The 24301-nt window shown below is 42.6% G+C and overlaps 1 protein-coding gene across 1 annotated transcript; it reads left to right on the top strand.

Annotated features, from left to right (window-relative positions):
• Positions 1 to 549: 549 nt before the first annotated feature.
• On the top strand, positions 550 to 20099 carry LOC124114031 (calcium-activated chloride channel regulator 1-like). Its single transcript, XM_046474565.2, has 12 exons — positions 550 to 891; positions 5181 to 5466; positions 6279 to 6571; positions 7478 to 7723; positions 9645 to 9872; positions 11626 to 11812; positions 12667 to 12776; positions 13346 to 13573; positions 15633 to 15903; positions 16558 to 16725; positions 17102 to 17356; positions 18173 to 20099. The coding sequence occupies exons 1-12, from the start codon at positions 712 to 714 to the stop codon at positions 18646 to 18648; spliced, it is 2928 nt and encodes a 975-aa protein (XP_046330521.2). The 5' UTR covers positions 550 to 711; the 3' UTR covers positions 18649 to 20099.
• Positions 20100 to 24301: the final 4202 nt, after the last annotated feature.

Genomic DNA, 24301 nt, shown 5'->3' with positions numbered 1-24301 from the left:
CCGGTTATTCCAACAGCATAATATCTATCTTTTACTGACTTTCACTTTCATTTGTTTCTCCTGACAAAGATTCACATGCGATCAACCCAAGACAGTGATATTGTAATGTTTGGGGCGTGCTGCCTTTCGCCTTTCACGCATGTGTTGTTTGTTTTGTCTGTTCGTTGTTTAACGCCGCACTCGGCAATATTCCAGCTATATGAGGGCGGTCTGTAAATAATCAAGTTCGGACCAAACAATCCACTGATTGACATCATGAGCATCGATCCACGCAATTGGGATACGATGACATGCATCAACCAAGTCAGCGAGCCTGACAACCGATCCCGTTAGTCGCCTCTGACGACAAGCATAGTCGCCTATAACGGCAAGTATGGGTTGCTGAAGACCTATTCTACCCCGGATCTTCACGGGTCTTCCACTCATGTGTATGCGTGTATAGGGCCATATTCCCAAGATACCTACATGTTGCTTTATCACGATGAGTGTTATCACTGACATGGCAGTTATCCTATTCGTGAAGTACATCCAACACCGTCATCAATAGAACTTTGATCGTATCGCCACTGATAACTCTGCAGTCGGTGGACAGGTAAATATACAACTCACGACCTGGTCTTCACAAGCTTAATCCAAAAATCACGAAAACAACGCCAAAGGACCAAAGGCAACCTTGACACTGAGACAGAATGTAAAAGTGGTTACATTGTGATGGAGCCGTGTAGACCAGTACTAACGATATACTTGCTGCTGGCGTACCTAATCGCCAAGCAGACTCAAGCGATAACCCGTCCAACAGCCATAAAACTGGAGAACAATGGATATACTAAGGTTTTGTTTGCTATACACCAAGACGTCACAGAGAGTCAACCACTACTGGACAATATTAAGGTGATTTACTGGATGATGTTAGCTTTCTATTACACAATATGGACATTAATACTACATGAATTATTGAGTGTTTATATAAGGTAAGATCTGTATCGCTGCTTACGTTATATATTCGAGGAGGAGTTGTACTTGAGTGTTTCGGACGTAAAAACTGTTGAATGGATTCTAAAAGTATGTTTGTGTTTCACGGTTTTATTATAACCGAGCTAGCCATTATTGCTGCGAAGGTCAAAGGTTAGTATTTTACTAGGCATAATGGTTTGTCACTACCTTATGTCGCCCATGTAACCTTTATATGTGCCGCCAGTTTCAATTTACATCTTTTCCAAACAAATAGTCTGGTCTGTGTCAATCATTGGCATTTCATTGTTTATGCATAATACAGAACGAGTGCATGGTTATGAGAGACTATGGCAGAGAATAAATCTTGCATAACGGCATCGCATGAACTTTGATAAGTCATCAATCGATCGATTTTTTGGACTGATAAGAAAACATTTTACTTCTTAAAGGTTGATTGTTTGAACACTCAAGACGAAAGTAAAATAATTTTTCAATTTTAATCAAGTTACATTACAACAATAGACATAATATGGTTTTTTTCTGTCACTACTGACATCGTTATATAAGAACTGAAAGTAAAAGCAGATTTTGTCCACGAGAGCTACATCTGAACTGAGCTACATCTGAACTGAGTATATTTCTGTGTAGATAACAGTTACATATACCCGATAGCTATGAACATTAAAACTACTTTGCCAATTCATAGCTTTCATAGTTTATGATAATTAAAAGTATACAGTGGTGACTGTCCACATTCTCCATATACAATTCTATTGGGAGTACTTTTCATGATTCCTTAACATAGTGCACATGCGCGGGCTGGTCAAAAAGTTCTAAGCCCAACAAACAACACTAACAATTGTGAAACTGTTTTCAATTTTATTTTTCAACATAATCTGCCTGCTTTTCAATACGATCGTGAAGCTTCTCAATTCCAGTCAGGAAGAAGTTTTCTGAAGCCACCCTGAAAAACCCATTCACGGCAGCTTTGAGGTCATCGTTGTCGTCATAGCGCTTTCGACGATGGTGATCTTTCCGTTTAGGAAACGTGGAAATCACTTGGTGCCACGTCTGGCGAGTATGGGGAGCAGTCTTTACAAGTCGAGAGATGTGAGAAGATGCATTGTCATGAAATAATAGAACTCCAGCAGTCAGCATTCCTCGCCGCTTTTCTTCGATATAATCTCTCACCCATTACTAATCTCTTTTTTATTTTCACTAAATCCTCTTCAATTAGTGCTGAATCTCTGGCAATGTCAGTTCGTCTTTCCTTAAGATCAGAATTTAGAAACTTTCGCACCCAATGAGCAGATATGTTATTCATCTGTAAATGTTTATGAATAATAGTTTCAATGGATCCATGGCTCAGACCTGTGTCTTTCTCAAGTTCAGGAATGGCAATATGTCTATCTGACAGTATAAGTTTTTCTATCTCCTTGATTGAATCTTCATTGATGGAGCGTTCAGACCTAAGGTCATCATCAAGGCTTGTTCTCCCAGACTTAAATATAGCTGCCCAACGTTTAACAGTGGAATAGCTAGGTCACATATCTCCATACACTTGTGACATGCGGTCGTGAACTTCTTGGAGAGTTCTTTTCTCTGAAGTCAAAAACGTGATGGCTGCTCAGTACTCGTTCTTTTCCATTTTGGTGTCCTATTGGACCCCTATCAACTGGCTGTCACTAATATACAAACGGCCTCAACAGATCAAATACACTTGCAATGAACTACACTGGCTAGTTCACTTTGTTATGGCCCATAGTTGAAAGTTAGTCAGACTTAGAACTTTTTGAGCAGCCCTCGAACATACATATAAACTAATTCAACAGCATTATACACATTTCACCTCAGATCCATGTAGGAGAACGGGATATATTTTTGCAACCACTTTTTAAAGAACAATAATACTTTATAAGACCTTTTCAAAATCTGATAATGCTCCTAGAAGAACACTCTTGGTTTGTGTTGCAGCTCTATTGGCGTGTACACTTTCCATGTAATTTGTAACTGAATGGGACTCCGAGATATGCATTTGATGCAACTACCTATAAATGTTCTAGCCATGTATCCTTTCATTCCTGATCGCCCGGAGAGCGGAAGGCCTTGTCATACAAAAAAAACGTTTAAAGGTGGTACATTTTGTTACCCTGTCTGGCGCTCGGCATTAAGGGCCAAAACAAGGAGTGGTCGGCTCGGAGTCAGTATACTGTGTCTGAGTGGGGTATTCATGTTAATCTGCGGCATGGTATCTCAGTGAGCTAGCACTATAAATCGGCATCAGTCCGGACTATAGTACACACATACACACGCACGTACATGCACGTCGCTATATAAGTGCAATAATCTTGGAAGCGACGTTAAACCCCACTTCACCTCACCTTCTTTCATTTCTTGGTAGTTGTGTTCCACATTTGAAAACTAGTTTTGAAATTTGACTTTTGTTGGCAATAGCAGTAAAACTGATTTGTAAAATTTTGTGAGCCACGTATCGTCCTTGATATTACAATATCACCTGCCAAGTGAAAAAGTAATACCTTAATGGTTTCTGAGTGGAATTGTGTAGCAGCTGCAGGATCTTTCTAACTTCTGTATCGGACCAGCATGGCCGTTCATAAAGAAGGAGAAGGGGCATGGACTTACAATACACTCATATTACACAGTTGGCTAAAACAGAATCCTTGTGACATGTATTAACACTTGATAAAAACTGCACAACGTTCTCCCCACCTTGTTACTACTATTATATGCCTGAAATAGTCATCACAGATTAGTCAGATATGTACATATGACCAATGTACATTGCATAGAATGTGTCACGATTTGTGTAAATGTACTTAGGTATTGTTGACTTCAGCATGAAAATGTAGTCAACGGTCGAATACCTGTGTTTTCATTGGACCAAAATAACATTTCGTTGGTTATAGATGTCACCATTTCTCCGAGAACGGATAACATAGTAATACCACGATAAGTATTTGGATCATTTGTTGTTCATGGTTTTTTAAACTGGATCATAATTCCGATCGTTAAACCAATCAAAATGAATGTTCATTGTACCAGTACTGTCTCCAGTAGCATTGTATCAATACTGTCATCACTAGTATTGCGTAAATACCGTCATCCCCAGCATTGTACCAATACTGTCATCACAAGCATTGTACCAGTACTGTCTCCAGTAGCATTGTATCAATACTGTCATCACTAGTATTGCGTAAATACCGTCATCCCCAGCATTGTACCAATACTGTCATCACAAGCATTGTACCAGTACTGTCTCCAGTAGCATTGTATCAATACTGTCATCACTAGTATTGCGTAAATACCGTCATCACCAGCATTGTACCAATACTGTCATCACAAGTATTGGATTTATACTGTCATCACTAGCATTGGTTCAATACTGTCATCACAAGCATTGGATTTATACTGTCATCACTAGCCTTGAATCAATACTGTCATCACTGGTATTGGATCAATACTGTCATCGCTAGCATTGCTTCAATACTGTCATCACAAGCATTGGATTTATACTGTCATCACTAGCATTGCTTCAATACTGTCATCATAAGCATTGGATCAATACTGTCATCACTAGTATTAGATCAGTACTGTGCCATCACTGGCATTGCATCAATACTGTTATCACTAACATTGCATCAATACTGTAATCACTAACATTGCATCAATACTGTAATCACTAGTATTGCGTTAATACCGTCATCCCCAGCAATGCTTCAATTGTGTCATCACTAACATTGCATCAAAACTGTCATCACTAACATTGCATCAATACTGTTATCACTAACATTGCATCAATATTGACATCACTAGTCTTTGGTAAATTTTGTCATCTCTAGAATTCCACCACTGGTATTGCACTCATACTGGCACCCTTCTGATTGCATCGCGTTCGAATGATTATTTCCCTAGCTTTTCAAGGCCGTATACCCGTGCTAGTGGGGTTCACGAAAGTGGTAAACACCTAACACCTACATCACTTCGGAGTTTCCTCCTACATCGATCTGACACGCCGTGATATGACGGAAAACATTGTTCACTCACTCACCTATTTACAATGAACGCCTCATTTTCAATGATCGTTTTCATTGCATCATCAACACTGTCACATCAGTGATTTGTTCGTTTTTCTGTTGCTTACATTTCTGACATAGCATGTAAAGACATGTTTAGGATACTGACGTTACCAGGGTTACTTTTGGCAGGACATGATAACGAAGTCATCAGCCTTCATGTACACGGCAACACAGAAACGCGCGTACTTCAAAGAGGTTACCATCCTTGTTCCGTCGACATGGACGGGAAGCTACAGCGACGCGACATCCGAGGTATACACAAACGCCGACGTTGTTGTCGAGAAGGCCGGCAGTCGGTACGGCAGCGAGCCCTACAGTCGGACGTACAGTGGGTGTGGCAGGGCGGGCATCAGGGTGTACCTCACTGAGGCATTCATGACCAGCTCGTCAGCAGTCGGACAATATGGACCGAGAGGTGAGTGAGTGAGTTAGTGAGTGAGTGAGTGAGTGAGTGAGAGAGTTGGCGAGTGAGTGAGTGAGTTAGTGGGCGAGTGAGTGAGTTAGTGGGCGAGTGAGTGAGTTAGTGGGCGAGTGAGTGAGTGAGTGAGTGAGTGAGTTGGCGAGTGAGTGAGTGAGTTAGTGGGCGAGTGAGTGAGTTAGTGGGCGAGTGAGTGAGTGAGTGAGTGAGTGAGTGGGCGAGTGAGTGAGTGAGTGGGCGAGTGAGTGAGTGAGTGAGTGGGCGAGTGAGCGAGAGAGTGAGTGAGTGAGTGAGTGAGTGGATTAGTGAGTGAGTGGGTGGGTGTTTGTCAGTGGGTAAGTGAGTGAGTGAGTGAGTGAGTGAGTGAGTGAGTGAGTGAGCAATATTCCAAAAATATCAAGGCAGGGATCACCAAATGTGGACTTCACACATTGTCCCTGTGTAAAAAAATCCTATATTTGGTTATATTGGAGAAGATGAAGAAATAAGCTCATTGTGATTAGAACAATTTCGTTTTACTAGGGGTTAAAGTAGTATTTGATGTCTATGTGTTTAATGGTTTTACTCATGCAATATCAGGGCGGGGGACACCAAGAATGGGTTTTATACATTGCACCCAGGTGGTGAACTCGCGACGTGACGTGACGACCGTCAACACTATAACGTCTTGGCTATTTATGAGTGTACATGGATAGCCCAGACACACCCCACTGGGTTGACGTTCAATGCCCAACATCGCCAAAGAGTGCTGTTCTGTCATCAGTTCTTTTTTCGCATTACCATGTACCATTTCGTTTCCATGGTTACAGAAAAGGTTCTCACCCACGAATGGGCTCACTTCCGGTGGGGCGTGTTTGACGAGTACCCACAACTAGGAGAGCAGAAGTTTTACTTCTCTCCCTCGACTGGTAAGATGGAGGCGGTGCGTTGCAACATCGAGATCTACGGACAAATATATATACGGTATCCTAACGGGACACTCATCTTCTGCCGCGACCTTGACCCTCATACTGGGCGGTTCCCGGATGATTGCTCTTATCGGCCGGATGTTCGCAGAACTAAAAGTGTTTCTTCCATTATGGACAGAGTGTCCATCCCTTCGGTAAGAGTTTGTAATTGTCTAGAGTGAGTGAGTGAGTGAGTGACTTGGGTTTAACGCCGCTTTTAACAGTATTCCAGTTATATCACGGTGTGTCAGCTTAATGTGGGAGGAAAGCCCGAAGTGATGCAGGTCTCAGAAGTTTACCACTTCAGTGAAACCCAAGAGCATGGGTATGGTGTTGTCAAAACTAGAAACATAATCGGGGCGAACCAGGATTCGAACCAACAATTATAGGTTTATGGAATGCCCAAAGGACGCAACTCTGCTGAGCAAATCGCGGGTGCTTAGACGACTGGGCCACCTGTGCCCCCGTAATTATCTAGATTTGCTATAGTGAGTGAGTATTTCAGCAGTATTTCAGTAATAGCACGGCGTCCCAGCTTGATAAGGACGGAAAGCCCGAAGTGTAAAGAATGCCTTAACTTGTAAAGTATGAAAGTCGACTGTGTAAGCCCATATAGAAACACAAAATAGTACGACTTCGTCTTTCATTTATTGAAGATAAGTACGTGCATTAGAGATCTCTTACCCGATATCGGGGCGTAGGGTACCCTTGTGGTTAAAGCGTTCGCTCGTCGAAGACCCGGGATCGATTCCCGACATGGGTACAATGTGTGAAGTCAATTTCTGGTTTCCCCCGCCGTAATATTGGTGAAATATTGCTAAAAGCGGCTTAAAACCTTAGCCATTCACTCTTACCCGATGAAACATATGAAACGTTAAAAAAATGTTTTGGACTGTTTTAACGAGTCGCAATCTTCTTCATTATTAATATTATTGTTGTTGCTGTTGTTGTTGTTGTTGATGATGATGAAGATGATGATGATGATGATGATGATGATGATGATGATGATGATGATGATGACATGATGATACTGCCCTGATGACTACCTAACTGTTGTGCAGATCGTGGACTTCTGTGACGACGATCAGAGTAACACAGCCAAGGTCCACAACAGGGAGGCCCCCAATAAACACAACCGGATGTGTGGTCAACGCAGCACGTGGGCGGTCATCTCGGAGACGGAGGACTTCAAGGGGGGTAACAATCCCCCAAGGGACGGGATAGATACCACGCCCACTATCAAGATTGTGAAAGCAACCACAAAGAGACGTGTGGCACTTGTGCTGGATACATCAGGGAGCATGCTGGTAATGTTCCACACTACACTGCCGGACAGAAGAAAGTATACAGCCATGTTTGATTGGAGCTAATAATGAAACAAACAAGAAATGGTTATTCGATGGTGATGTATTTGCACGGGTATCATAGTTATGTAATGCAGTAAAAACTTTTGTAATTTTGTTGGTAAAATTCAATTTTCTACCCGAGATCCGGGTTAGAATACGTCTCCATCAACCCATTCTTGTCGTAAGAGGCGACTAACGGGATCGAGTGGACAGGCTGGCTGACTTGGATGATGCATGTCATCGTATCCCAATTGCGTAGATCGATGCTCATGGTGTCAATCACTGGTTTGTCTGGTCCAGACTGCCGTCATAAAAGCTGGAACATTGCTAGGTGCGGCGTTAAGCAACAAACAAACAAATCCAATTTTCAAGACTTTACTGTACACTTTCTTTTGCCGGGCAGTTGATATGAGATATTTACTTAGATTTACTGTGAATAGTGAGTGAAAGTTAAAGCGACATTAAGTCATATTCCAACTATATCATGGCGGTCAATAAAACATCGAGGTAGGGTCAGGCGAACCAGTGACTGACAGCATGAACAATTATCAACGTCATCGAGGCATAATGACACACACTCAACACAGTCACCGAGCCTGACCACCCGATCCTCTTTAATAGGCGTTTACGCATACGCGAGTAACTGGGAACCAATGTTTAATCGGAATCACCACGTGGGTGTATTTTCGTCTTTACGTGAGTGAATGCGTTAAGGAAGCTTCCACGATAACAGCCCAAAACACAGGTGTTACAGAACGCATGTTGTCGTGACAGACATAGTGTGCTTCAATGGACACTCCCACCTTGACATTGTAAGATTGTTACAACAGCCGCCGATTGTTTGTACTGGAACAAGATAGAGGGTGCACGAGATAACGGATGATCAGCATTATGTTATTTCTATATTTAAGTCACATCTAATCTGGATGACACGAAGGAGTGTCAGGGTGTTGTTTTTGTGAAATTGTGATGACGAATTCTCCAGATATTGCCGGACGTTTGGCTAGCCTAGACACGCTGATTTCAGAGGCCTGGGTTCGATTCCCGACGTGTGCAATGTGTGAAGCCATTTCTTAGTGTCCTCTGCCGGGATATTTGTGGGATCACTCACTCACTCACTCACTCACTCACTCACTCAGAGATATAACCGTTTCGATGTATTTAAAGAAGGTGGCGTTGATATGTCGCATAAATATACGACTAACAAATGGGTGAGGTATTACAGGATGCAAGCAAGATCTACCAAAAGTTGTATTGCAAATAGTGACTGAATGAGGTTAACGCTGCTCTGAACAGTTTTTCGTTTATAACACAGCGTATCAGTTTGTCGTGCTTAATTAATTGTGTGACTTGTGCTACCTGACCTATTGTGGTTTTGAGCCGAAATGTAGAAAAGCGGTCAGAAAGGGGTGGACAAATTTGTCTAAAATGCTGCACTGACTATGGTTGAGTAATTACAGCCCGTCTACACGGCAGTACTCGACTGAGACAAGCTCACATCGGCGTGTGTACACATAGGACTGACACCGCTCCTTTTCTGGGTACAGCTAAAGTTATTTGGTGTCAGACGTGGCCTGGAAGTTCCATGTGTGTAGGTGGGGATTGTTACGAAAGCCTATATCAATTATTTTCTAGTTACTTCGAAATTTTACTTGTAATTTTGATTATTTTCTTGTTATTTCAAGTATATCTCAAAAACTCGAACTTGCGAGAAAATAATAGAAATAGCGAGAATCGAAATAACGTGAAAAAACATAGCCGCGAACAGTGGCGCTTCAGACGACTGCAGCTTGACACGTGTCCTCTGAATCAAATAATAGATAAATCTGTTAAAAAATCAATACCTTAGTAATTTATAAATTTTCATTTTTTGTTCTCAAAGAATGAGGACAAGCTTACCCGATTACGGCAGACGGCCTCCAATTTCATCATGAACGGCGTTGACAGCGACGCTGACGTCGGAGTAGTCTCCTTCAGCAGCACAGCCCACGTCATCAGCCCCATGACGCCGATACTAAACAGCTCCGCTAGATACGACCTGAAACTCTCCCTCCCTCAGACTGCCGTGGGGGGTACCAGCATCGGCAAGGGGGTCAGGACGGCGCTTGAGGTGAACTATGTGGTGTAGCCATTTTGGAGTAAATCCATTTCTGTGAATATGTTTCTACAGTTATATTACTTAAATTCTGTATGTGTATATCCTGGTACTTCAAAGATTATCCAGACAATTTTGTCTCAGACACGAAATACCCGTGAATATCCGGATTAGAATAGGTCTTCACCAGCCCATGCTTGCCATAAGTGACGATTATGCTTGTTGTAAGAGGCGAGTAACTAAATGGGGTTGATGCATGTAATCGTATCCCAATTGCGTTGATCGATGCTCATGATATCAATCACTGGTTTGTCTGGTCCCGACTCAATTATTTACAAACCGCCGTCATATAGCTGGTATATTGCTGAGTGCTGCGTTAAACTAAAAACAAACAACAACAAACAGCCACTTAACAGGAACTGGGTGGGAATTCACAATAGATCTACATACCGTATGTCCTATGTGGTACAATGCTTTTGGTATTGTATGGCGGTCCCGTATGCTCGTATTGTAACGTACTAAGTAGATGGACTTGTTGAATGTTAAATCAACTCTGCATTTGAAAGAAATTTACATAAATATATATTCTACCGTATTAAATCGTCACGATAAAGCAAAGTTGAGAAAGTTCCACTTTGGGTCGTTTTCTAGGGACACCATGTTGTGGTCTCTACGAGAGCGAGTTAATGAAGTCAATTACATACCACGAAAACAAAATTCCTATGGCGATGACGTAGAATATAGATTTCTGGAGGTAACCAGTTTCCCAAAGTCACTCCGAAGCTATGCCGAGGCCATGTGAATTGTTACAGTACGTCGTTTGGTTGTCTGTTCATCAACTATAAATACGGGTTACGTCAGTCGTAAGTTGCTGCATATCTGCGTGTTGTCCATGAGTGTGTAACTGTGCCCCCCCCCCCCCCCCCCCGGTAGATGCTTGTTGTCCATGAGTGTGTAACTGTGCCCTGGTAGATGCGTGGTGTCCATGAGTGTGTAACTGTGCCCTGGTAGATGCGTGGTGTCCATGAGTGTGTAACTGTGCCCTGGTAGATGCGTGGTGTCCATGAGTGTGTAACTGTGCCCCCCCCCCCCCCCCCGGTAGATGCTTGTTGTCCATGAGTGTGTAACTGTGCCCTGGTAGATGCGTGTTGTCCATGAGTGTGTAACTGTGCCCCCCCGGTAGATGCTTGTTGTCCATGAGTGTGTAACTGTGACCCGGTAGATGCGTGTTGTCCATGAGTGTGTAACTGTGCCCCGGTAGATGCGTGTTGTCAATGAGTGTGTAACTGTGCGCCGGTAGATGCGTGGTGTCCATGAGTGTGTAACTGTGCCCCGGTAGATGCGTGTTGTCCATGAGTGTGTAACTGTGCCCCGGTAGATGCGTGTTGTCCATGAGTGTGTAACTGTGCCCCGGTAGATGCGTGTTGTCCATGAGTGTGTAACTGTGCCCCGGTAGATGCGTGTTGTCCATGAGTGTGTAACTGTGCCCCGGTAGATGCGTGTTGTCCATGAGTGTGTAACTGTGCGCCGGTAGATGCGTGTTGTCCATGAGTGTGTAACTGTGCCCCGGTAGATGCGTGTTGTCCATGAGTGTGTAACTGTGCCCCGGTAGATGCGTGTTGTCAATGAGTGTGTATCTGTGCCCCGGTAGATGCGTGTTGTCCACGAGTGTGTAACTGTGCCCCGGTAGATGCGTGTTGTCCACGTGTGTGTATCTGTGCCCCGGTAGATGCGTGTTGTCCACGTGTGTGTATCTGTGCCCCGGTAGATGCTGAGGGACAACGGCGAGAACGCCAGTGGGTCTGCAATAGTGGTGTTGACAGACGGTGTTGAGACAGTGCCCCCCTTTCTAAAAGACGTCCTACCGGAAGTAAAGCAGGCGGGTGCCATTGTCAGTATCATGGCCTTCAGCTCCGACCCGGATGACAACTTCGCCAGCTCCGCAACAGACACCGGTAAGCCCTGCCAATAGATACAGTGCTGTCGTACAAAACAACCTTAGCGCTACGACTGTCGTCAGTCTATGTTAAGGTATGGGAGTTACGATGACCTTAGCACTAAGATGGCTTTATGCAACGGCACCATGCTGTGTAGGATCATCCTTAGGACAGACTTTTTTGGAAATTGGCTTACGAATTCGCCGACTCCAAAAACTTGAAAAAGGAAAATATATATATATTCCGCCCACCTGAAATAAGTGAAATATAAAAACAAACCTCCTTTTTTGCTGTCGCTGTCACTATAAATTATTAAAAATACTATACTTAAAATCTTTTGAAAATCTATTTTACAAACTTCAAAACACGAAGTATGACTCCTACCAACTTAAGATTTTGAGGAAGTGAAAAAAAGAAATTTAAATTGGAATTTTCCCTTTTAATATTTTCGATCTGAAACTTTGGGTCATTAATCCGTCCCACCAGTCGTAGCGCTTAAAGATATCTGTTTGAGAGCCGTTCCTCGAAGCGATCTTAGCGCTCAGTCTGTGTTACTATGCGTTAATACGGTCGTAGCGCTAAGATCAGTTTGTTGAGAGGGGCCCGGTTCATAACACAAGCAACCTTCTCTGACTTTCTATGTGTGAAGTACTCAAGTGCTCACCAATTTCCAAACACATGATGTCCCCGCCGTCACAACGATCCGTAGATTCCCAGTGTGTTGCTTCTTATGTAGATGGTCTTCCTGCGAGCGAGATACGAGCTTGGTTTTAACAAATGCTTAAACAATTTGTTTCATTGGATTGTTGTTTTCAAGAACTCATTTGTATGTTGGAAAAAAACATGTTTTAGTTGAGCGTTTTGTCCGGCAGGGGGCCTATTCTACTATGACAGCAACGAGGCAGGTTCTACTTCTCTCGGCGACGCCGTGTTCGACATCTACACCACCTTCAGGCATGACAGACAAGACAACGCGGTTCAGGTGATACTTGCCTTTAAGTTGAAGGGATGTATTGTTATTCAGGCCAGTGTTATCAGGGTAGCACAGACCCGTGGCTAACAATTAAGGAGATAATCCAGTGATTGACATCATGAGCATCTATCTACGCAATTGGGATATGATGACATGCTTCAGCTAATTTAGCGAGTCTGACCACCCGAGCCCGCCAGGCGCGAATGGCTCATTTGCCTAGGACACCATAGCTCGTTATGCAGGATTGCCTTCCTTAGCAATGCCAGGAACCGCTGGTTATAGGGTGGAATCAATCATGATCCATGTTCCGCCAATACCACACCTGCCCCGCGTCAATTTGGCATGGTTTTGCTGTCACATTAAATCCAACTCACTCATTCACTCTTCCAATGTCAATAATGCGCGCATAAAGGGAAATAATGTAATATTTGGAAAAGTCAAATTTTCTGACTAATTACACAAGAAATATAGGGAGGGTATGATGCATTCGTATATTTATAATCATCGTTTTATTCATAATCTAAGAATGATCTAATATCTATAGTAAACATAGTAAACACAGTTTCCGTTACTTACAGTTGCTGAGCCGGGCCGCGGGTCTGGTGAAAGGAGATAACATTTCTGGTGAGGTTAATGTTGACGTTGACATCGGCAGAGACACACATTTCTTTATGACGTACCTACAAAGTGAACCTGACGTCACCATTACGTCACCAACAGGGAGGATGTACAAGAAAGTATATCCCGAGTACTCGTGTGATAACGAATTCAAGACTATCAAAGTAGCCATCCCTGAAATTGCAGAGGTAAGCGGACGGACATCCGGGCACCGGGATATTGTTCATTATCATACAATGATCAGTATATAAGAGTTATCGCAGTCTCAGGTATCTGGCATCTACACTGCGACTTACGCACGACTAGCTAGCCCTCGTTAGTCAGCTGTCTGTCAAGGCTCACCTTCGATATAATTTTGATTGCGTTGATACGGTTTACAGATCTAAATTGTGTTATGCTGTATACTCCAAAGGAAGCTGAGAATGTGACTGCGGCGATGAATAAGTCGCTGTATTATTATTATCCTGTCTGGTATGTTGTCATATGTATTGACCAGTAAAGGTTAGAGTACGCTGGCAATCAATGTTAAACAGTTAATCAGATGGTCCCCATGTGACATTGGACGGTGGATAAATAGCGGAGAGAAACACATCTCAGACGTGACCTGCAGGTTGATTATCATTGTGGCTCTTTGTCCGTAACTACTAGTTATTATCTCCAAACTTGGGTGCGAGGTGGGTGAGATGTACTACAAAGGTGGTTAAGGAAGTATATATTACTAAAAGAGTCCCCGTTAGATTCCGTTTTTATTACGAGTGTGTTTCAAAAGCTCAAGTTAGATACTTTTTGAAATACACGTATTGTAATAAAACGTTATCTAGCGGGGAAGAGTTTAGAAATTTATTTATTACTCACTTAATCAAACTTTGAACATTGTCGAGATTCAACGTAGACAAACGATATGAATACAACATTCGGAGGCGATGATTCGACCACAGACTGTTCTCTCTAGATGCAACCGGGCATAAGAAATGATAAGTGCCGGCTCTAATATCATGTCATTAACGACATTTACATACAGAAACATTACCAAGTTAAAGACATCTGCATTCAACGAAAGATGTAGCTTCAATCTCGGTTCAGTGTTGGTGAGGGGAGCTAGCAGACGACTGACTCATCGAATCATGTCAAAAGTTTGAAAATCTCAGGCTTGCCAAGTAGTTTTCAACTTTTATCGGCAAGTGCCTATGTAGCCCTATTTATGGCCAAGGTTTGATAACGGTAATGTCGCTGTGACAAAGCCATGTTATTGACTGTAAAGCCAGACCTCTGGTTATCGACCATTTGACACCAGTGAGTTGCCTCGTGGCCTCATACGAAAACTCATGATAAAGAGTCCAGAAACTCCAGTACAAAGTTTTGAAAGCACAGCTGATGCTTCATACAAAAACCAATAACACTGAAGCGTGAATCTGATCCCAGGCCTAATTTATATTGTTGTATTAAATTTTGAATTCGTTTCATTGCGAATTTGTATCAGCTTCCAACATATTGATTTGGTGCACGGACATTACATAAGGAGCTAGGTAACTCCATGGGAATAAGGAGACAGGTATCTCCATGGAAATAAGTAGCCAGGTATCTCCATGGGAATAATTAGCCAGCTATCTCCATGGGAATAAGTAGCCAGGTATCTCCATGGGAATAAGATCAAGGTATCTCCATGGGAATAAGTAGCCAGGTATCTCCATGGAAATAAGTAGCCAGGTATCTCCATGGGAATAATTAGCCAGCTATCTCCATGGGAATAAGTAGCCAGGTATCTCCATGGAAATAAGTAGCCAGGTATCTCCATGGGAATAAGTAGCCAGGTATCTCCATGGGAATAAGTAGCCAGGTAACTCCATGGGAATAAGTAGCCAGGTAACTCCATGGGAATAAGTAGCCAGGTATCTCCATGGGAATAAGTAGCCAGGTATCTCCATGGGAATAAGTAGCCAGGTATCTCCATGGGAATAAGTAGCCAGGTAACTCCATTGGAATAAGTAGCCAGGTAACTCCATGGGAATAAGTAGCCAGGTATCTCCATGGGAATAAGTAGCCAGGTATCTCCATGGGAATAAGTAGCCAGGTAACTCAATGGGAATAAGTAGCCAGGTAACTCAATGGGAATAAGTAGCCAGGTATCTCCATGGGAATAAGTAGCCAGGTATCTCCATGGAAATAAGGAGCCAGGTAACCATGGGAATAGTGGAACTTCAATCCAGCTGGCGTCGCACCCATTTATTTACTCACTCTGTTTCCCAGAGTGGACGGTGGAAATACTCGATGACCAGCACGGATTCCGACTATCAGAAGGTGTCCATCATGGTGGTATCCAGACCAGTTGACCCCAAGAGGGCCCCCATCAGAGTCGAGACGTCCATCATGTCCAGCAACACCAACTGGCCAGCACAGGTTATCCTGTACGCTGACGTGACCAAGTCTGTACACCCTGTTACTGGACTGAGGGTGCAGGCAGTTGTGGATAGACCTTTTGCAAAGCCTTATATTGTACACCTTCTTGACAATGGAGCAGGTAAGGTTCAAATTGTTCTATAAAATGAGACATTTAATTCTTGTTTCCGCTGCAATCGTGTTGATTTAGTGTGAATTGGTACTCCTATGGCGTCCGTGGCGTATCACACTCTCAGTCTGTAACCTGACCCGAGACATTGTGGGGATTCCGGGTTACATTTGATCCCCAGAAACGTATGCTGATCGGAACAGTCTGTGAAGTGAACCGGGTGGTCCTATTCGGGGGCTTGGTTGATGGCGTGTCACTGTAATCTTCCGCGTAGATCGGTGCTCACGGTATCAGTCAGTGTATTGTCTGGTGTAGATTCGCTTATTTACGACCATCGTCATATAGCTTGGATAATGCTGAATGCGGCGTCAAACAACAAACACACACGCGCACACGCGCAAGCACGCACGCATACGCACATACCTTACCCGAGATATGTAATAATGAAAAGTGCTCATCTGATGTTTGAACGGAGGTGGATATCCATCGTTCAGTTAATTTAACCAATGAGTGACCATTGTTTTACTCCACTCGATGCATTATTCAAATTACATTACCCTCATTTAAATCAACACGTGGACTTGTTGTAACGAACACATAACGACAACTCAAATATGCCAGGAATAAAAAGAAAAGTTGTTTTTAAGACACCCCCCTGCATTCTAGGCGCTGATATCACCAAAGACGATGGAGTTTATTCTCGATATTTTACCAAGTTTTCCGGAAACGGTCGATACAGTGTTCGGATCGAAGTAAGCGGAAAGGGTACACTCAAAACATACCAGCATCCATCCAACACAGATGGCTTTCTGTTGGAGGAAAACTTGCACCCAGGCAAGTACACTTTGAGTTAAATAGTATCACGTAAGACCATAGCGGGAAATGGTAAATATGCGCAAACTTTATAATTAATGTTTCAAAGAAACATCAGTAAATCTGACGATACGGGTTATATGACTTCATGGATTTGTCAATAATCAGGTTTGTGAACTGAAGTTAAAGGCGGGCACTTTGGTGTCATTTGTATGCGAATTGTTTTCACAACTCATAACGTTTCTATCCCTTCAAAACGATGTCTTCACGATTTGATGATAGTTAGACATTGTACCACACCGTGTGTACAGAACATCAAACTTGCAAGGCAGAATATTATAAAATGCCCCGTGAGCCTTTGCGAGTTTGGTATTATACGGTGTCTTGTATTCTTCAGGGCCCATTGTTCGGAGGTCAGTCTTCTTGTACCCCCTGTCCTCGCCTGTCAGTCGAGTAACATCAGGGGGAGCATTTGTGGTCAGCCACCCCAACCTAACCAAGTCATTTATGCCATTCGACCCTGCAATGCTCAAGCGTGATGACCTTGCTCCGGTCAGGATCACAGACCTCAAGGTCATGAAGACGTCACACCAAGAGGGCACTGTGGTGTTGTCGTGGACGGCGCCGGGAGACGACATCGACTACTATACAGGTATATAACACGGGGTTTAAATGCCACGGTTCCACTGCGAAAACGTTGAAATCAGTTTCTTGTTTGTAATTAAAAGTAACAAATTGTGCTGGTTTAATCAAGTAAATGTGTCCAAACACGGCAATACTACACTGGATTGGAGAGTCACACATTGCAACACATCCATGCAGAATGTTTGGGATGTATGAGGTGAGGTGAGGTGAAATTGGGTTTAACGTCGCCTTCCAAGATTATTGCACTTATATAGCGACGTGCATGCACGTGTGTATGTGTGTATGTGTGTGTGTGGCTGCTTGTACTAGACCGGACTGATGCCGATTTATAGTGCTAGCTCACTGAGATACCATGCCGCAGTTTAACATGAATACCACTCAGACACAGTATACTGACTCCGAGCCGACCAGTACTTGCTTTAACCCTTAGTGCCGAGCGCCTGACAGGGTAAAAACAAGTACCATCTTTTGACGTCTTTTGGTATGACGCGGCCGGGGATCGAACCCCGGACCTTCCGCTCTCCGGGCGGACGCTCTACCACTAGACCACGGAGGCGGTCTTGGGATGTATGACATAATAAAAGGGAATTTATTCAGGATAACAAACACGTATGTCGACAATCGACACTGAGCCATCGGCCAACAATTACTCTTGACTCGTTCATGTCTGACGAGCCCAGCTTCATAGTTGAACAATATTAACTTAACTGAACACTAATTAGTATCCACTTTCTTATCGTATTCCTCACAGGGGAATATCTAAAGTATACTTAATTCTTACCATGGGCATTTCCGTTGTCAAATGTTGTCAAACTGATTTCAGCCCAGCGTTACCAGATCCGTATTGCTCCAAACGCTGACGACATGATCAACAACCACCCCACCGTCAGTTTAGTCTCTCAAAAGGATGTTCTGTTTGGAGATCTTGGAAGTCCAAAGCCAGCTGGTTCCAGTGAAGTGTTTAAGCTGAAACTGAACGTGCCGCCACTGACTAACGCCAGCTTCGTGTTCTCCATCAGAGCCATTGATGACGTCGGAAATTGGGGAGATAACTCTAATTATGCTACAACTGCTTTTGGGTTTGTACCTGACTACACAGACCCTGACTATGTAGCTCCAGACATGGAGAAATCGAGTCCAACCGGGCCCTCTAGTAGCCAGAAACTGGTTATTTCAGGCGTTGTTGGGTGTTTGGCAGTACTATTGGCGTTGGTGATAATGGCGTCGCTGGTGCTGTTCAAGTGTGGACGAAAACCGAACTATGCTGATGAGAAAAAACTAAAAGGTGGAATAGTATAGAATTCCTTATGTTACCGGTAGATCCGTCTTCTATTGTGAATGGACAACATCTACTTTAGTGAACAAAACAAGTTAGAGATCATAACTATTTTGGGGGATATTGTTTTGATGTGAAGACAATGTTTTTATGTTTTTCATAAAAACAACACCCTCAAAATTATTCATGATCTCAAATCTTTATTGATGAAATGTTTTCTTCAGTATATTATTGCCGCAATAAACCCAGGCTGTTATCTTAATTCATAAAAATGCGATTGTTCATAAATCATATAACTTCACACGCACACGCACACGCACACGCACGCACATACATTGTCAATTGCGGAAACACTTGGGCTAGGTCAGACCAGTCCGTAGGGCACTGGAGGTCGACATGTTATACTCCGGACTGCTCGCCTCAATATCTCCTCAGAAACATGATTCGGCTAGAATGTGAATGTGGAATAAAAAAAATTAACAGTATAATAATCATCTGATCAAGACCCCGAACACAAAAAATATGTATGTGTTGTAGTAAAGGATCATAACACAGCATTGATATTGGTTACATGTACTCCCGGTGTTGAAAGAAGCGTCGAGGTAGCCGAGATGTCAAAGCGTTAGATTGTCACGGGCAGGATTCGCGACCTGGTCACCGGTTTGAAGCCCATTCTATTTGTGACTGCGATAGCTACAAAGGTGGCTTAAAGTCTCACTCACTCTACGTTTATTTCTGTGGCGGGCACTACCGGTAGAGTGGGAGATGCTTACACCGTTCGTGAACACCATTGGTTTTCAGTGATCCATTTATGTCATTGTCACTACTATTTTGACACCTAATGGAATTTGTTGATGCAGATAATCGAGACTGGTTCTTCCTGGCGTTGACGTTCTCTATTTACATGATATCACATATTCCGTACTGCAGGGGCAAACTGTAGAAGATGTTTACATGATATCACATATTCCGTACTGCAGGGGCAAACTGTAGAAGATGTTTACATGATATCACATATTCCGTACTGCAGGGGCAAACTGTAGAAGATGTTTACATGATATCACATATTCCGTACTGCAGGGGCAAACTGTAGAAGATGTTTACATGATATCACATATTCCGTACTGCAGGGGCAAACTGTAGAAGATGTTTACATGATATCACATATTCCGTACTGCAGGGGCAAACTGTAGAAGATGTTTACATGATATCACATATTCCGTACTGCAGGGGCAAACTGTAGCAGATATTTACATGATATCACATATTCCGTACTGCAGGGGCAAACTGTAGAACATATTTACAGAGCTTGTTATTGCTATTTCATGGTTACAAACTGTGATGGTTAATATGTGCGCTTCGCGCCCGAGTGGGCGGTATCCTAGCTATAATATGACGGCCTGTTAGTAACACATCATGAACTGTTACAACGCTCGTTTAGAAAAATAAACTATTACCATCTGTTAATTAATCACTGTAGTGTGTATGAGTATTTGTTTGTAGACCGAAAATCAGGCTAGTGGTTGATAGCACGATCAACGTTTCGCACCGCCGGGGCCCGATGACACACAATCAGCTGCATAGCCCGACCACCAAGACCTCCCGATCTCAAGTTATTTAGCTCTTACGACAAGAGTGACATCCCGAGGGCCTATTGTGACCGGAGCCCCCACGTGGTTGCTAACAATAAGAACATTGTAGATTACAAGTGAGATTCCGACTATGTTTTCTTGAATCATTACAACCGTACAATAAACTTGTCCTCGGCCCTTAATGCTTCAAGGGATGTCAGTCCTAATTATCCTTTTATGGGGTGAAGGGGATTTAACGTCGCGTTCAAGATTGGTGCACTTTATATTGCGACGTGCATGCCGGTTATATAGTGCCAGCCCACAGAGATAACATGCCACAGTTGAACATAGATACATACACGTCGCTATATAAGTACAATAATCTTGGAGGCGACGTTAAACCCAATTTCACCTCACCTCACCTCACCTCACCTAACCTAGCAGCGAAACAACAAGTACCATCTGTAACATATTTTGGTGTGGCGGGCAGACTTTCAATGAAATATATCGAACAGTAACAATACTGAGGATGTCAACTCCACTCCCCTGAAGCCCGAGTACCATCTACATTTTCACTCTCGTTGCTCACCCCTAAATCCCTAATACTACTTGAACCAAATCTCAAAAGCATTGAGAAAAGGGTGCGATTTGAAAAAATATTCGAATGTATAAAGCATTTTTACGTCCCCCATTGTTTTGTAAATGTTGAATCTGCGTAACTAATGCGATTTTATTAGCGTCCCGCGTATGACACTGCAATCCCGAACACCCTCTAAACAGACCCTAATCCCGCGTACCAAAATGGTTCGCAGTCTCCATACCTACTGCAGCCATTCATACTGTAGTACCTGAATTGATAGGAAGCAATTTAATCCCGAGATAATATCCCGATAATACGATCTTTAATCTTGCGCACAAAATATCAAGCCTATCATGAAAGCCGATAATAATTTCGATCAGGGCCAGAAGCTGTAATAAAGGCGCCCTATCTCTGTATTCCCTGTGGTGCAAGTGTATTCACCAGCTGTGATACTGTAGAGATGACAGGCTATCCAGTAACGCCGATATGACAGCTGCCTGCCTACTCCATATAACATGGCAACATCTGGCCAAGCCTCACTGGGTCGCCCAGCCTTGAATCATCAGAACTACTTCAGCTAACCACATACAACAGGCAGAACCATACAGCTATGGGAGACCATAGAAGTGGATCTCTGTAACAATATAAACTCGGCCTCCCTTGCTCCAAACCATTTTTGTTTCAATCAGTATGATCAGTGAGTCTATATATTTTCTTATATATAGGTTCCGGGTTTAGAAGTATTTGAATTTTTGCACTGTGACTATGCTTGTTTTCAAAAATGAAACTATTTATAGTTGTACAATGTCTTGTAATTATTTATACATAGTGACTGCTTTTAGGCTATGTGTATATGTGCATTATTGCATCATAAGTTGAATTAAGAACTATTGTATACTGTGATCTGTATATCCTATTGCTCCTTATAATCTAACTGGCCTAACAGTCGGTAAGTCAGTATGGTTTTATGCCACTTTTAGCAATATTCCAGCAATATCACTGTCGGGGAAACCAGAAATAGGGTTCACACATTGTACCCATGTGAGGAATCGAAACCAGGTCTTTGGTGTGACGAGCGAATGCTTTAACCACTAGACTACCCCACCGCCCTGTCCTAATAGTAATATATGCTAGGAAACACCAGCATCACGAGTATGAAGCGGTTGACACGAGTGAGTGAGGGAGTCAGGTTTTATGCCCCTTTTAGCAATATTCCTTTATCAAGTCCAATGTCATAGCTGAGACCACCAAGATCCAGGTCAGATTATGGACCCCAGCAACCTTTGCTTGTCCTAAGAGGCAACTAAATGGATCGGGTGGTCACGCTCTGTGACTTGGTTGATTGGATGTCATTGTATCTCAATTGAGTGGATCGATGCTCATGATGTCAATCACTGGATTACAGAATGCCATCGTACAGTTTGTATACTTCAGAGTTGCATGTTAAACAAGAAACAAACAAGCCAACCACAATAACACAAGCATGGGATGAAGACTTGCCAATAGGACTATTCTCCTTTTTCATCTTCCCATCATATCCACACCAGTGCCTGGAGAGCTGTCAAATCTAATTCATTTTTTTCAAAATTGATCCAACATATATTTGTCACAAATGGATTCTGCAGTAGACAAAAGTATTCCTACCTTTCATGATCCAGTCATCAACATATGCTACATCCAGGTATGTCCTTCACAATGAAAAGTTCAATAACACCCAGATTACTAACTAACCTTCAACATCAATACACACTATCAGCAAGGTCAAAAGAAAAAGAACATATTTCTCCATTTCAGTCCAATATTTAAACATAAATTGGCAATCTGTTGCACTTTTTAAGGAAGTAATTGTTCCACTTGTCTACCTTAAAATCAAGAGACTGGACTCTGTTTTTACAATATGTATCATACACGAAGGTACTCACCACTTGAAATAATGTGTGTTCGCATCTCAAAGTAAGTCAAAAGAACCTTAAATACAGGTGCATGTTTTCTTTCAGTTCATGATGTTAATAACTGTATGCTGTTAGTATAGTTGTTCGCAGTCTCCTGTTTGCCAACCCTTACCCAGATTGTAACCAAATGATCAAACCTCAATGATGATACACTGTATATTTCTTGAACATGTTAAAAAGCATTCCTTGCAAATTTTGTCATTACCTTCAGTAATATTCCTTATCCCAAGAAAAACCTTTTTTCACATTATAAGTAGTTGAACTCATGCAGCTTTCTGACTGCTTCCGTGGTCTAGTGGCAGAGCGTCTGCCCAGAGAGCGGAAGGTCTGGGGTTCGATCCCTGGCCGCGTTATACCAACAGATGTTAAAAGATGGTACTTTTTGTTACCCCGTCTGGCGCTTGGCATAAAGGGGCTAAAACAAGGACTGGTCAGCTTGGAGTCAGCATACTGTGTCTGAGTGGGGAATTCATGTTAAACTGTGGCATGGTATCTCAGTGGGCTAGCACTATAAATCGGCATCAGTCCGGACTAGTACAAGCAGCCACACACACCCGTGCATGCACGTCGCTATATCAGTGCAATAATCTTGGACGCAACATTATACCCCATTTCACCCTCACCTCAACTCACATGAAGCTATCTTTCATTAATTATTAATCGCGACATTTTTTATTCTATTTCAAGTTGAAAGAACTATAGTGGTGTCACAAGCATTGTACACCCAGAGGGACAACATAACACACTTCAAATAAGGAATTAATAGCTTTATTTTCTCATCTGGAAGGATTAATTCATCTAATCTTTCATGAAACTATCGGAACATAGTGAAAATATTTCATAACATATTCAAGGAAAAACCAAACAAATGTATACATTATTGCTATCAGCAGTAACACGAAGGCCCCGTCACACACTTGAGCAAGAACAAGCAGCCAATTATGCACAAAACTCACATATCCTTTCAGGTATATAATCACGTATATCCTGCCAATGGAAAGTCAACGTCTTCTTTATAACTACCAGGCAAAGAAGAGTATACACTTGACAACTGGACTTGACAAAAGAAATTCAAAGGCTATCGAAATTACTAGGCTGAAAACAGTTGACGAAACAGTGAAAACTGAGTGTATATTTTCTTTTGCCTGGCAGTTTATAAGCTCTGATTGAACTCAGTCTTGTCATTGAACACCATTTTGGATTTTGTTTTTGGGAATGATATACATCCTAAATGGAAAACATTATGGTATCAGTGCCTCCTAGTTGTAACAACCACTGTGACACACACTCTGCTAGTATGGCCATTCAGTATATACATGTCATAGTACTGGTTAGTGTGAATATACAAGACTCTGAAAATACCACAACAATTGGAATTCATAACAAACTACTTCCAAGATGATTGTTTGTATCATATACTGAAGTACTGAAACATAGTGTCTCTTTCTGGGTGTCTGTGGATGAGTGTGTCTTTCTTTGTGTGTGTGAGTGTGTGTGTGTGTGTGTGTGTGTGTGTGTGTGTGTGTGTGTGTGTGTGTGTAGCTTTCTCTGTGTATCTCTTTCTGTGTGTCTG

This window comes from Haliotis rufescens, unplaced genomic scaffold (assembly GCF_023055435.1).
Source record: "Haliotis rufescens isolate VD_foot unplaced genomic scaffold, xgHalRufe1.0.p SCAF_151, whole genome shotgun sequence".
Classification (NCBI taxonomy): Eukaryota; Metazoa; Mollusca; class Gastropoda; order Lepetellida; family Haliotidae; genus Haliotis; species Haliotis rufescens.
This window is presented reverse-complemented; position numbering and strand designations above follow the sequence as displayed.